At 42.1% G+C, this 15,749-nt stretch overlaps 1 protein-coding gene and 1 non-coding gene across 5 annotated transcripts in view; both read left to right on the plus strand.

Annotated features, from left to right (window-relative positions):
• The window catches only part of IL27RA (interleukin 27 receptor subunit alpha), a 24,995-nt gene continuing 9,246 nt past the window's right edge, over nucleotides 1–15,749 (plus strand). For 3 of the 4 annotated variants that reach the window (XM_074203590.1, XM_074203592.1, XM_074203593.1), the window contains exons 1-4: nucleotides 1–186; nucleotides 1,626–1,779; nucleotides 2,233–2,402; nucleotides 2,485–2,639. In XM_074203590.1, the coding sequence (XP_074059691.1) occupies nucleotides 51–186; nucleotides 1,626–1,779; nucleotides 2,233–2,402; nucleotides 2,485–2,639 (615 nt within the window). In that variant the 5' untranslated portion in view covers nucleotides 1–50. The remainder of the gene's footprint in view (nucleotides 187–1,625; nucleotides 1,780–2,232; nucleotides 2,403–2,484; nucleotides 2,640–15,749) is intronic. The other variant, XM_074203591.1, reaches the window with a different exon arrangement.
• LOC141503883 (U4 spliceosomal RNA) lies at nucleotides 9,820–9,959 on the plus strand. The gene has a single exon (XR_012473165.1). It is a non-coding gene; the product is annotated as a U4 spliceosomal RNA (small nuclear RNA).

Consider the following 15,749-nt stretch of genomic DNA (forward strand, 5'->3'; position numbering starts at 1 on the left):
GAGTTCCGGGGTCAGCTGAAAACAACAGTGGGAGCCAGATAGGGGCCACCATGGACACCCTTGAGTTCAAGTGGATTCCAAGTACCAGCTTCCCTCTGTTCCCGATGCAGCCACTACCACCAAAACTGCTGCTAATGCTGTGGCTGTTGCAGACTTTGCCAGTGAGGTCTCTGGATGCTGCAGAGGGTGAGTGATAAATGACTCTCTAGTCTTCTGTGCCCCTGGGTTTCTCCCTGGCTCTGGTGGCCCCGGAGGGCCCCTTACTTCATGCTGAGCTTCAGACATAAGCCACGTGGGATCCCTCCTGCTTCTCTTTCCATCCCTCCCTGTTCCCCCTTCTCCCAGACACTGAACAGCTAATTCTTCAAGGTCCCCCACAGGATGTTGGAGAGCCGGAGGATGAAATGTATACATTTGGGGAGGAAGAGGAAAGGATTGGGAGGGTTCTGATCCCTCAAGTTAAGGACCCAGCCCCTGGTGTGGCAGAAGCTGAAAGCTGGTCATTCAAATGATATTTCTTAAACCATCTATAAACAGAACTTATGTTGGTTGCTAGTAAGCTAGGAAATTTTGATAAAAACCTATTGAATTCATAGTTTACTGCTAGTGGGGGAATGACTCAAGCACATGTCTGGAGTAAAGAAAATATAACACTTATGGTCCGTTGAAACCTGAACTGGAATTCTGGCTCAGACACTTCCTCTCTAAGAGTGGGGATCATGGGTAAATCATTGAACCTCTCTGAATCCAGGTTTCTTCTTCTCTAAAACATACAGGTAATACCAATAGTCCTTACTTCACAAGGTTGTAAGGAAAATAAATGAGAGAATATATAGAGTGCTTTGCAAACTTTACTGTACTATATACAATGTCATTAAAACCATTTCCTGCTTAGCCTCAGTTTTGCCATCAGTAAAATGAGAATGAAAGTATTTGTACTGCTTAACTTACAGGATAGTCATGAAGAAAGATCTTTGTCAACTCAAAACTCTAGGATTTAAAGTACTTTAAATGACTATATACTCTACATGATTATGTGATCAGAGAAGTAGAAATGAATATATGTAAACCCAGAGGAAGGTCATTATTGAGTCAAACCAAAGGATCTTGGGACTTTCCAAAAGAAAGGAAAAGTCAGGGGAAGTCTATGGAAAAAGTTCAAAAAATAGATAAATTGGATTACTACCCATTCCTCCCACTGACCAGCTGCCAGACTTGAGCCCTCTCTGATCTTCAATATGCTTCTCTGTGAATTGAGATTGGTTCTAATGATCCCTTTTAGGACTTTCATTCTCTGAGTTGAACTTTAAAAGACTGGGAATTTAGCAGATAAAAAGGAAACAATATCAATTGGGAGAGTGGTGAACCTAACTGGGGATCAGTTTGGCTATAGTGAACCTAACTGGGGCTATAGTTTGGCTAGAGAGTGAAGAGGAGTTTAGAAAATTAATAGAGTGGCATGATAGGAGATAAGGTTGGAAAGACCAGGGTGGTGGAAGAATCAGAGTGTTCCTGAATTCCAGGCAGCTGAGATTGATCTTGATTATGGATGCAATAAGGAGCCATAAGTTTGGGGGGGCAAGGGAATAATGTGATAAGATCTCTCTGTGGGTTTGCTGGAACAGGGTGGCACACTGACCAGGGATCCGTGCCCTCCTCAGCTCCACTTCATCAACTCCAGTGCTACTGTATGAAACCCAAGGGGCATATGAACTGCACCTGGGGATCCAGTTTGGACCCTGGCATTCCTTATAACTTCTTCTATGAGAGCTTAAAGTAGTAAGTAAACTGAACTTTTCTACCATACCTTTTCTCCACATCTCTTCTTCTAACATCACCGTAGAAATAGCAACTTTCAGTCCCTCTGATAGACTTCCTCCTCCATATGACCAAATCTGTCTCTTAATGAAATTGGATGGGGTACATTGGAAAGCCTTCCCTCAGGAGCAAGAGCACTTGGGTTCAAATCTTGCTTTTGATAATTATTAAATGCCATCTTGAATAAGTCACTTAATCTCCTTGGACTTCAATTTCCTCATTTGTAAAATGAAGAGGTTTAACTAGATAGCCTTTGAGACCTCTTCTAGCTTTAAATCTATGATCCCATAATTTCTCAGGGTCTCAGTTCCCTCATGTGTCAAATGATAGGATGGATATCATGTCCAGTTTTGGATGTTTCTAGGTTCCTGTGTCCTGCCTCCTCCATAGTCTTTCTGTTTTCTCCCTCACCAGTCAACCTAACAGGATCCAAAATGTCACAGTGCCCAGAGGCCAGACTTGGGTGATCGTGGAACGAGAGCATCTCACCGTTGCTGAGCAATACCTTGTATGGCTAAGTCCAAAGGATAATACTTTCCAGCCTGGAGAGCCAGAGTCACTCAGATTAGATCTGAATTCTATAGGTATCCTCAGAAAGTGGGAGAAGGGTACCTGTCTGGAGAATGGCAGCTTGGGACTTACAGGGATATTTTTTTTCTCCCATAGTGAAACCTGAGCCACCAAAGCTATCCCAAGAAGTAGAGTTCTCTGATGATCCTACGGTGGTCACTGTGACTTGGGATGCCCCTGCCTGGCCTCCCCATGAGAGCTTCAAGTATCAGCTCCGCTACCGGGATGTCTCTGCTTCAATATGGCAACAGGTGAGTCACCTCCTTCAAACTTCTGATGACCAATTGGTATTGAATGTTCCAGATCATAGTAATAATGATAATAACTAGTATTTACATACCATGTAAGTAAGGGTTGCAAATCATTTTACACATATTAACTCATTTGATCATTGATAACAATTGATAACAATTCTAGGAGGCAGGTACTATTATCATTAGCCCCATTTTACCAATGAAGAAACTGAGACACTGGGGAAGGGAAATGACTTGCTCAAGTCACACAAACAATAAGTGATAGAACCTAAATTTGAACCCAAATTTTCTGGTTTCTCTCTCTCTTTTTTTTTTTTTTAGGTTTTTGCAAGGCAAATGGGGTTAAGTGGCTTGCCCAGGGCCACACAGCTAGGTAATTATTAAGTGTCTCAGACCGGATTTGAACCCAGGTACTCCTGACTCCAAGGCTGGTGCTTTATCCTCTATGCCACCTAGCTGCCCCTGGTTTCTCTTTAAATTATACCATGCTACTTCCCTTTTATAGACTCTGGAGAAGATTAACTGAATGTGACTATGTCAGTCAATCAATCAATCAATAAACATTTATTAAGTGCCTCCTATGAGTACTATGCTAAGTGGGCACACAAAAAGAGACAAAGGGCAGTCCCTGCCATCAAGGAGCTTGATGATGTTTGTCCTTCATTTTCAAAGAAAATTCTATTCCACTCCATTCCATCAGGGAGGTGATACCATGACAAGCAGATGAATTGGATTTGAGTGAGAGGGTGCTGTGCTAAGTCACCAGCCTCACTTTCTCCTCCAGTCATCTGAGTCCAATGGGCAGATATGAATCAGAAGATTGGAGATGACCCTGGATGTGGACAATCAGGGTAAAGTGACTTGCCCAAGGTCACTCAACTATAGGGTAAATAGTAATTAATGGAGAGAAGGGATTAGAATTAAGAGGTATTGAGGAAGGCTTCCTATAGGGAGGTCAGAAGTCAGAGTGGAGGAAACAGGCAACAACTAGTGAAAATACTGGGAGCGAAGAGATGAGAGTTTGGTTCATGAAACAGCCAGGAGGCCAGTGTCACTAGACTGAAGAGTATATAAAGTATAAGAAGACTGGAAAGGGAGGTAGGGGCTAGGATATGACAGATTTTGAATGCCAAATAGAGCATTTTGTATTTGATCCTGAGGGCAATAGGAGGCTACAGGAGTTTATGGAACAAAGGAAGAGGATGACATGATCAGTCCCAAAACAGACAAACCCACATGTCTCTGATAGGGAGAGACATGTGGGCTAGACCACAAATAATTCTAAAGATTTAGGTAAGGCTGAATGACTAGAATAAGGATTAATATCTCCATCCATGTAATAAGGGATAATTCCCATGGAGAAAAGACTGGGGAACCTGCTTCTGTAAAGGTATGATCATGTATAATGGAAGTACCCTGCTCTGGATGTGGAGCACATGCAGATATTCTAGAACTGGTGCCAGCCTTCCATGAATCCTTTTGCTGAGGTAGGAGGTCCATGAGTGTGTCATAATTCATATCATATTTTTAATGTATTTATCAGTTTTGCTAAGAATTTTCTTTTTAAATAATTATTTGTTATAAAGAGGAGACATGGGGTCAATATAAGTAAAGTAAAAATATTTTTAAAAAATTTCAAATGATCATAGTTAACACTGGAAAGAATACTTTCATATGAATGCTGGTTGAGGTCTGAAACCAGAGTGAAAAGAATTGAAAGGGAAGAAGGAAAGGAAGTGAAGGCAATGATTCTTGATATCTTTTTTTCCTAGGAGTTTGGCTATGAAAAGGAAGAGGAATAAGGCTATTACTTTGAGGTGATGATTGGGTGAAGATTTACTAAGGAAGGGGCAGAGCCGATTTAGGAGACAGTAGTAGAGAGCTATTGAAGATAAAAGAATTTGGACAGGAGAGAGGTATTTGTAAAGGCAGTTATAGCTACAAGACAAGATACCTAAGAGAAACAATGATAGCTGTCTTACAGTATAGGAAGGGTGTACTCATGTGGGAGAGTAATTGGATCTAATCCATTAGAACCCAGAGACTAGAACTAGGAGAAATGGGGTTGGGGTGGGGTTGTGGAGAAGCAGATTTCAGTTCACTATATGGAAGAGTTTTTTTTGTTTTTTTTTTAACAATTAGAACCAGACAAAAATGTGATGGTCCGCTTTCTTGTTTCTCTGTGAACAAGACACTCCATCTCTTGGTTCCAGAAATTTTCTCCAGCTGTCCCCCAAGCCTCTCTTACATCTCCAATTTCTGGCATCTTTCAAGTTCCAACTGGCCTTGGAGTCAGGAGGATGGGAGTTCAAATCTGATCTCAGACTCTTGCCACCTACTACCTGTGTGACCTTGGGCAAGTCACTTAACCCTGATTGCCTCACATCCAGGACTATCTCCTGTTGTCCTGATTCATATCTCTCCCAGATGGCCCTGGAAAAGAAAGAGAGACTGGTGACCTAGCAGAACACTCTCTCACTCAAATCCAATTCATGTACTTGTCATGGTATCACCTCCCTGATGTCATGGCCTTTGAAAATGAAGGACAAAAAAAATCCCATTATAAATTCCTATCTTCAACAAGGAACTTTCCCTAATCTCTCTTAATTCAAATATATTCCCTGGAGGAGGTAGATACTCTATCTATGGAACATTTCCTATTTCTCTTGCAGAGTACAGAGTTTGTATATATTTATTTACATGTTGTCCCCTCCCCCATTAGATTTTGCATTCCTTGAGGGCAAGGATTGTCTTTCCCCCCCTTTTGCTCAATATTGAGTAGATATTTAATAAATGTTTATTACCTGCATGGCCAACTGCCTTAGGAGGTAGTGAAGTTACCCTCACTAGAGGTAGTTTATTTATTTTATTTTTAAATCCCCTCCCTCCACAAGCAAAAGTAAGTTTCAACATTTACTTCCAAAACCTTAAGTTGAAAATTCTCTCTTCTCACCCCACTCCTCCCATTGAGAAAGCAAATTACTTGATGTTAGTTAAAAATGTATAACCATGAAAAACATTACTACAATAGTCATGTTGTAAAAGTAAACATAACCCCCCACAAAGAAAGAGAATCTCAAGAAAAATAAAATGAGGTAAAAAAGTATGTTTCAGTCTTTATTCAAATACCATCAGTTCTGTCTTTGGGATGTATAGCATTCTTTATCATAAGTCCATTAGAGAAATTGCTTCAACATTTTGCTAACTGTATTTCCCTCAATCCTACTTCCCCCACCCCTTTTTATTCTAATCTCTCTCTTTTGTCACCCTATCCCTCCTCAAATGTGTGTTGTACCTGACTACCCTCTCCCAAGATCTTCCCTCACTTCTATTACCTATACCACTCCCCACCTCTTCCCTTTCTCCCATTCCTTTCCTCTCCTATTTTCCTCTAGGGTAAGATAGATTTCTATACCCAATTGAGTGTGTATGTTATTCCCTCTCTGAGTCACTTCCAATGAAAGTAAGACTCACTTGCTCCTCCTCACCTTCCCCCTCTTCCACTCTACTGCAAAAGCTGTTACTTGCTTCATTTATGTGAAATAACTTAGTTCTTTCTCTCTCTCTCCTTTCCCTTTCTCCCCATTAATTCCATTTTAAAAATATCTTTTGGGGTGGCTAGGTGGCACAGTGGATAAAGCACCAGCCCTGGAGCCAGGAGTACCTGGGTTCAAATCTGGTCTCAGACACTTAATAATTACCTAGCTGTGTGGCCCTGGGCAAGCCACTTAACCCAATTTGCCTTGCAAAAAAAAATATCTTTTACCTCCAAATTCAACTCCTGTGTCTTGTCTATATATGCTCCTTCTAAATACCCTAATAAATGAGAAGGTTCATGTGAGTTATCAGTATCATCTTCCCATGCAGGAATACAAGCAATTTAACATCATTAAGTCCCTCATGATTTCCCCTTCCTGTCCACCCTCTCTTTGCTTTACCTGAGTGAAGTACTTCTGTACTTGAGGATAAACTGGTCATTTCATCAGGAAAATTTGAAAGTCCCCTATTTCATTGAAATAGTATGTTCAATTTTGTTGGGTAGTTGATTCTTGGTTATAATCCAAGCTCTTTTGCCTTCCAGAATATCATATTCCAAGCCCTATGAACCCTGAATATGGATGCTGCTAAATCTTGTGTTATACTGACTGTAGCTCCATGATATCTGAATTGTTTCTTTCTGGTTGCTTATAATATTTTCTCCCTGACTTGGGAGTTCTGAAATGGGGTTATTACATTCCTGGCAGTTTTCATTTGGGGATCTCTTTTAGGAGCTGATGGATGGATTCTTTCAGTTTCTATTTTGTCTTCTGTTTTTAAGATGTCAGGGCAGTTTTACTGGAGAATTTTTTGAAAAAAAAAATGAAGTCTAGGGTCTTTTTTTGATCATGATTTTCAGGAAGTCCAATCATTTTAAAATTCTCTCTTCTTGATCTGTTTTCCAGGTCAGTTGTTTTTCCAGTGATATATTTCACATTTTCTTCTAGTTTTTCATTCTTTTGGTTTAGTTTTATTGTTTCTCGATTTCTCACAAAGTCATCAGCTTCCCTTAGCCCCCTTCTACATTTTAAAGAATTATTTTCTTCAGAGAGCTATTCAATCTCTTTTTTCATTTGGCCAATACTGCTTTTTAAGGCATTCTTCTCATTGGCCTTTTGAATTGTTTTTTCCATTTGATTCAAACTGGTTTTTAAGATGTCATTTTCTTCAGTATTTTTATATCTCCACTAAACTGCTGACTTGGTTTTCATGGTTTTCCCACATCACTCTCATTTCTCCTCCCAATTTTTTCCTCTACCTCCCTTACTTGATTTTCAAAATTTTTTTGAGCTCTTACATAGACCGAGACCAATTCATATTTTTCTTGGAGGCTTTGGATTCAGAAGCTTTGACTTTGTTATCTTCTGAGTGTGTATTTTGGTCCTCCATGGGACCAAAATAATTGTCTATGGTCAGATTTTTTTCTTCTGTTTGTTTGCTCATTTCCCCAGTCTATGACTCGATTTTAACTCTTCGTTATAGTGAAGCTCTGCTTCTAGAATGGAGGCCACACTGTCCCAAGCTTTTGAGGGTTTTTGTAGCTGTTTTCAGAGATACCCCTCAGGGACCTGCAAATTCTCACTTCCTCCAAAGTCTTATGAGAGGCTCTGACTGCTCTCCTGGTCTGTGTGCTCTGGTCTGTGCTCTGGTCTGTGGTTGATCATAAGTACTCCCCGTGAGGAGAATCCTTGCTCGGTTGCAGGAGTAAGTTTTGTTGTGCTTTTGCTCCTTTTCCTGAGTTTGGGGCCCCAGACTTCGACCTGGATCTGAGTATGGGCAAAGCCACAGAATCCTGCCTCAGGGATAGCAAAGGATAATAATCAACCCTGACACCCTTACCACCTGTGGGCTGAGTACTTTGGAAGTAACTGCCAGGTGGCTCCCCAAGGCCCCTCCTGGTCCCTTGGGGCCAAGTCTGTGGCAATCCCTGAGTGGAGTGGTCTGAAAACTACCCTCCTGCCTTGAACTCAGGTACCCCCAGGGACCCAGGTGCCCTCAGGGACCCAGGAGCCCTGAGAGCTGTTCCTGTATAGCTGGAGACAGTTTGCTTAGGCTGCTCTGCAGGCCCTTTCTAACCCCACTGTGTAACAGATCTTCCAAGTTATTTTGGGCTAGGAAGTTGTTTCATTCAGTCTTTTTGTGGGCCTTACCACTCTAGAGTTTGGTTAGAGTCATTATTTAAAGGTATTTGGAGTGGTTTGGGTGGAAGCTTGTGGCAGTCCTTGCCTTTACTCCACCATCTTGTCTCCACCACTAGAGGCAGTTTAGCAAAGGCTGAATTTAGCCAATATATGGGAGAGATCATTCTTGTTCAGGAATAGTTTGGACTTGATGACTTCTAAATTTCCTTCCAGTCCAGAGATTCAGGGCTTCTGCTTATTAGGTGACCTCACAGCAATAATTGCATGTCCCATGAAAGTTATTCCATGGCCCATGAGGTTTATTTCAAAACCCAGTAGGATTTGTTATGTGGCTTGTGAAGGCTGTTAGTAATTTTAAAATCCATTTTGTTTTTACTTTCATTGAAAAACAGTAGTATTTAAATTTATTTATGTGTATTATAGAACCACTAGGTAGTAGAGGGGATAGAAAAGTAGGACTTGAGTCAGAAAAACTCATCCCTGTGAGTTCAAATCTGGTCTTAGACATTTACTAGCTGTATGACCTTGGGCAAGTCATTTTACCCTGTTTGCCTCTGTTTCCTCATCTCCAAAATGTTCTAGAGAGGGAAATGACAAACCACTCCAGTATCTTTGTGAAGAAAACCCCAAATGGGGTCATGAAGAGTTCAGACATGATTGAACAACAGCAGCCACTTATGTACTATATATTAACAGCAGAGAATTAAAAAATTATAGAGTATAGCTAGATTGAGAAATTTCCAGACTTGTGATTTCATTGAGGTAAGGAGCCCCCAGTGAGGAAATTCTCTCAATGCAAATCACTAATTCCTAAGCAACTTAAGATCTTAGAGAGTTGCCTGTTGTGCCAAGGGGACTTGTCCAAGGTCATATAGTCAATATGTATTATGGTTGGTTCTTATCCTTCATCAAACATCACTACGTTTGAGACAAATTACACTGTGTCCAACTGTGGCTGATAAGATGAATACAAACTCGGGATGCTCTACCACAGATCGGGCACAAATAGTCCATGTGAACACCCGGTGTGGGTGTTCTAAACTTTCTCATAGAGAACAGCACCCTCACTGTTGAGGGTGCACCTTACTGGTCAGTCCTGTGCCAGTGTCTCCCATGCTGTACAATCAATTCTAAAATCTTCAGAGACCTTCAGGGTGTCCCAGGATCACTTCTTCTGACCCCATTGTGAGCACTTGCCCTGGGTGAGTTCTCCATAAAATAGTTTTTTTGGCAAGTGTATGTCTGGTATTCCAACAATGTGTCCAGCCCATAGAGGTTGCCCTCTCTGTTGTATTGTTGGAATGCTAGGCAGTTTAGCTCAAGAAAGGACCTCAGTGGGTCTTCAGTGGGAGGCTGGAGATATAGCTCAGTGGTAGAGTATATGCTTTGCATGTATGAGGCCCCAGGTTCAATCCCCAACATCTCCAATGTACTACAGGCAGAATTGGAGACCAGGTCTGCTATTACCTCTCACATGCAAATATATAAGCAAGAATAAAAGCTTTGCACAGTGACAGTATTAGAACCAGTGAGGCTTATCTAAGGAACAATTATTGCTAATTGAAAACTTTTTCCAATATGCCACCATGACCACTTGAAATACAGTAGACATTGGCAATTTTGACAGTCTCTACAGAGACAGTTATTCTTGTTTTTTAAAAAGGAGTGTTTTCTGGGGCAGCTAGGTGGCACAGTGGATAGAGCACTGGCCCTGGAATCAGGAGCACCTGAGTTCAAATAAATTCAGCCTCGGACACTTAATAATTACCTAGCTGTGTGGCCTTGGGCAAGCCATTTAATCCCATTTGGCTTGCAAAAAAAAAACTTAAAAAGGGTGTTTTCTAAATTCTAATTGCCTTAGATTCTATATTTCTAGTATTAAGAAAAAGAACAGGGGGCGGCTAGGTGGCGCAGTGAATAGAGCACTGGCCCTGGAGTCAGGAGTACCTGGGTTCAAATTACCTAGCCGTGTGGCCTTGGGCAAGACACTTAACCCCATTGCCTTGAAAAAAAAACTAAAAAAAAAAAAAAGAAAAAAGAAAAAGAACAAAAGAAAAAGAAATAAAACAAAAAAAGGAGAATGTAAATTACAAAAAATGTTTGGAAAACTCTGCTATTTCTGTCTCTGTCTCTGTCTCTCTGTCTCTGTCTCTCTCTGTCTCTGTCTCTCTCTCTCTCTCTCTCACACACACACACACACACACACACACACACACACACACACACACACACAAACAAACAAAATCAGGCTTGAGTGACTTGCCTGGGATATCACAACTAATGCCTAAATCTGAATTTGAACTAAAGTCTTCTTGACTCCAGAGCCAGTGTTAGCTGTCTCCCACTATGTCAACTCAGGGTCTGCCTTGGCTACTCAGGAATCATGTCAGCACCCTGGACCCCAAGTCTATGGCCAACTTTCTGTTATTTTTCAACTGTTAATCTCAGAAAAAAAGATGTATATATTATCTTTTATGTGATACCAGTCAAGTCATCCTGCTTGTTTTGAACATTTTGATGATTTATTTAGTCTGAATATTATTGTTGTTAGTGCCTTAATTTAATCATCACAATCTGTGTGAAGGGGCTGTGAGGTCAGCACTAAACTCAAGGTCAAAAAAACTTGGGGGGGGCGGAGCCAAGAAGGCGACAAGAGAAGATGGTGTCTTAGGCGCTCCCTCATAAAACTCATAAACTAAGGATTCTAACTAAATTTTCGAGAGACAGAACCCACAGAGGGACCCAGTGAGACAGTTCACTTACTCAAGGTAACCTGGAAAAGAGCAGAAAGGCTCTGCTCCCGGGGGTTGGAGGGGCAGCCTGTCAGAGGGGTGGCCTGCCAGAGTGAAAGAACTTCAGCCTCCCAGAGTCAGCCCCAGGGCACTGGGAGCCACAGCTCACTGCAGCAGCAGAGTTTCCTGACCTACGCCCTGGGGAGCATCGGGCATGACTTGGGGGAACGAGGGGGCAGGGGACTCTGCCAGCCCTCAGGGCACACAGCAAGCAGTATGGCCAAGGCAGTCCAGATCCAGGAAACAGAAGCAGGTGGAGCCCATAAGCAAGAGCCCCCAGGGCATGAGCCCATTGAACCTAGGAAGGGGAGTGAAGAGAGACTGCTGAGCTCTGTCTTCTGCCCCTGGAACAGGATGCTGGGGTTCTGACCACATTCAGATCCTGATCACAGTCTAGGCCCCCCAATAGCACAGCAGGGCCCCCCCACCTCAGCCTCATGGCAGAGGGGAGCATTTATGGTCATTCACAGACCAGGAAGGAGGACAGAGCCACACACATTGAGATCCTTGTGGGAGTCTCCCAAAAGCTCAGAAAGCACCCCCAAAACAGGCTTAGGCTGGGAAAATGAGCAAGCAGAGAAAAAAGAGGAAGACCATTGAGAAATATTTTGCCTATGAGCCCAAGAAGGATCAAAATACTCAGTCTGAAGATGAGGAAGCACAAGCTCCTGCATCTAAAGACTCCAAGAAAAAACAGAAATTGGGCTCAGGCTATGACAGAGCTCAAAAAAGACTTTGAAAATCAAATGAGGGAGCTGGAAGAAAAACTGGGAAAAGAAAGGAGAGAGATGCAGGAAAAACATGAAAATGAAGTCAGCAGCTTAGTCAGGGAAATCCCAAAAAAATGCTGAAGAAAATAGCATGCTAAAAACCAGCTTAGGTCAAATGGATAACACAGTTCAAAAACTTATTGAGGAGAAGAATACTTTAAAAAGCAAAACTGGCCAGATGGAAAAAAAGAGATAAGAAAGCTCTCTGAGGGAAACAAATCCTTCAGACAAAGAATAGAGCTCAGGGAGATTGCTGAATTTACGAGAAATCAGGACTCAATACTTCAAAACCAAAAGAATGAAAAATTAGAAGAAAATGTGAAACATGGGGAGCCAAGATGGCGACATGAAGGGATCAAGTCTTAGGAGCTCTCTGATAAAAACTCATAAACTAAGGACTCTAACTAAACTTTTGAGAGACAGAACCCACAAAGGGACCCAGTGAGGCAGTTTTCCTACTCAAGGTAACCTGGAAAAGAGCAGAAAGGCTCTGCTTCCCAGGGTTGGAAGGGTGACCCGCCAGAGGGGTGGCCCACCAGAGCCAAAGAACTTTAGCCTCCCGGAGGCAGCCCCAGGGCTCTGGGAGGTGCGGCTCACAGCAGTAGGGGAGTCTCCTGAGCTGCACCCCGGGGAGCACCGGCACAAAGTGGGGGAACAGTGGGGGACCTCTGCCAGAGCAAGCACATGGAGTCCAGCCCTCAGGGCACACAGCCTGCAGCTTGGTCTTTCGGCAGCCCAAATCCAGGAAACAGAAGCAGGCAGAGCCGGTAAGCAGGAGCCCCCAGGGCATGAGCCCATTGAGCTGAGGGAGGGGAGTGAAGAGAGAGACTGCTGAGCTCTGTCCTCTGCCTCTGGAACAGGACTCTGGGGCTCTGACCACATTCAGATCCTGATCCCAGTCTAGGCCCCACCCTAGAACAACAGGGCCCCCCCACCTTGGCCCCGTGGCAGAGGGGGGCGCTTATGTTCATTCACAGACCAGGAGGGAGGACAGAACCTCACACACTGAGACCCTTGTGGGAGTGTCCCAAAAGCTCAGGAAGCACCCCAAAAAAACAGGCTTAGGCTGGGAAAATGAACAAGCAAAGAAATAAGAGGAAGACCATTGAGAAATATTTTGAAAATGAGTCCAAGAAGGATCAAAATACTCAGTCTGAAGATGAGGAAGCACAGGCTCCTACATCTAAAGACTCCAAGAAAAACAGAAATTGGGCTCAGGCTACGATAGAGCTCAAAAAAGACTTTGAAAATCAAATGAGGGAGTTGGAAGAAAAACTGGGAAAAGAAAGGAGAGAGATGCAGGAAAAACATGAAAATGAAGTCAGCAGCTTAGTCAAGGAAATCCAAAAAAATGCTGAAGAAAATAGCATGCTAAAAACCAGCTTAGGTCAAATGGATAAAACAGTTCAAAAGGTTATTGAGGAGAAGAATGCTTTAAAAAGCAAAATTGGCCAGATGGAAAAAGAGATAAGAAAACTCTCTGAGGAGAACAAATCCTTCAGACAAAGAATAGAATTCAGGGAGATTGATGAATTTACCAGAAATCAGGAATCAATACTTCAAAACCAAAAAAATGAAAAATTAGAAGAAAATGTGAAATATCTCATTGAAAAAAAACTGATGTGGAAAACAGACTTAGGAAAGATAATTTGAAAATTATTGGAATACCTGAAAGTCATGATCAGGAAAAGAGCCTTGACATCATTTTCAAAGAATTACTACAGGAAAATTGCCCTAATATTCTAGAAGCAGAGGGCAAAATAGAAATGGAGAGAATCCACCGATCCCCCTGAGAAAGAGATCCCAAAAAACCAACCCCTAGGAATATTATAGCCAAGTTCCAGAACTCCCAAGTCAAAGAGAAAATATTATAAGCAGCCAGAAGGACACAGTTCAGATATCGTGGAGCTTTTTCCTTTTGGAATGGCCAGAGCTGAACAGAAGGTTTGATCTTCAGATACAGAACTCAAGTGAAGCATGGAGATTGGAGGAGAGGGGGGAAATATGAGGGACTTAATGAGGATGAACTGCATGTATAGAAAAATGATACTGATAATATTCATATGAACCATCTCAGTTAATAGAGCAGGTAGAGGGAGCTTTTATAGTTGAAGCACAGGAGAAAGCTGAATTTGAAGATAAAATATGGTGTAAAAATGGAGTCAATAGGGAAAAAAAGGGAAATGGAAAGGGAGAAAGAAAAAAGAGACGGGGAATAGTCCAAGATATTTCACATAATAAGATTTTTTTTTATTGCAATGATATGGAAGGGGGGAGGCAAGGGGGAATGAGGGAACCTTTGCTCTCATCAGAGATGTCTAGGAGAGGAAACAGCAAATATACTCAATGGGGTATAGACATCTGGAGTAAGAAGGAGTGGGGAGCAGGGGGAAGGGGTGGGGATGTGAATAAAGGAGGAAAGGATGGACCATGGGGGGACAGTGTTCAGATATAACACATTTTCTTTTTTACTTCTTGCAAGGGGCTGGGATTGGATGGCCTGCCCAGGACCATAGGGCCAGGTGGATTCTGGGCCTAAGGGGTGGTATGGGGGCTCAGGGCTTCTTGGCCCCAGGACCAGGGATCTGTCTGCTGCGCCACTCAGCGACCCTACAGCAGAGTCAGAGTGAAAGGAGAGAGAAAATATAGTACATGGTAGTGGAGAAATAAGAAAGGAGGGGGTTGCAATCAGCAATGGCAACGTTGGAAAAATATGGAAGTAACTTTTGTGATGGACTTATCATAAAGAATGTGATCCACTCATGACAGAGTTGATGGTGTTGGAACAAAGACTGAAGCACATTTTTGTTATTATTATTTGGGGGAGGGTGCAGGGCTAGTGGGGCTGGGTGGCCTGCCTGGAGCCACATAGCAGAATGATCTTTGTGTGTCTGAGGCCGGATTCGGACCCAGGTGCTCCTGGCTCAAGGGCCAATGCTCTGTCTGCCACCCAGCCACCCCTACTATTATTACTATTTTATTTTATTTTGGGTCTTTTTTTTTTTCTTTCTTCTTTTTGGTTTTTGCAGGGCAGTGGGGATCGGGTGGCTTGCATGTCACATGGCTGGGTGATTATTGGGTTTACGAGGCTGGATATGGACTTGGGTGCTCATGGCTCCAGGGCTGGTGCTTCGTCCATTGCGCCACCTGGCCATACCTACAATTATTACTATTATTTTTTTAATTTTAATTTTTTTTCTCTCCCCTTTACTTTTTTGCCCAAGCAAGTCTATCTATATTCATGGGGGGAGGGGTATTTTGTTTACTTGTCAACAAGTATATTTTATTAATGTAAAAAAAACATTTGTACGAAATGAGAATAAAAAAATTAGAAAATAAATAAATATAAAAAAAGAAAAAGAAAAAGAAAAGAAAAGAAAAAAGAAAAAAGAAAAAAGAAAATGTGAAACATCTCATTGAAAAAACCAACTGATATGGAAAACAGATTTAGGAAAGATAATTTAAAAATTATTGGAATACCTGAAAATCATGATCAGGAAAAGAGCCTTGACATCATTTTCAAAGAATTACTACAGGAAAATTGCCCTGATATAGAAGCAGAGGGCAAAATAGAAATGAAGAGAATCCACTGATCTCCCTGAGAAAGAGATCCAAAAAAAAAACAACCCCCAGGAAGTCAAAGAGAAAATATTACAAGCAGCCAGAAGGACACAATTCAAATACCATGGAGCTGCAATCAGGATCACACAGGACTTAGCTGCAACTACATTAAAAGCTCATAGGGCTTGGAATAGAATATACCAGAAGGCAAAAGAGCTTAGAATGCAACCAAGAATCAACTACCCAGCAAAACTGAATGTCCTCTTCTAGGAGAAAAAGATGTACTTTCAATGAACCAGGGGAATT

The sequence above is a fragment of the Macrotis lagotis genome, chromosome X (assembly GCF_037893015.1).
Source record: "Macrotis lagotis isolate mMagLag1 chromosome X, bilby.v1.9.chrom.fasta, whole genome shotgun sequence".
Taxonomy (NCBI): domain Eukaryota; kingdom Metazoa; phylum Chordata; class Mammalia; order Peramelemorphia; family Peramelidae; genus Macrotis; species Macrotis lagotis.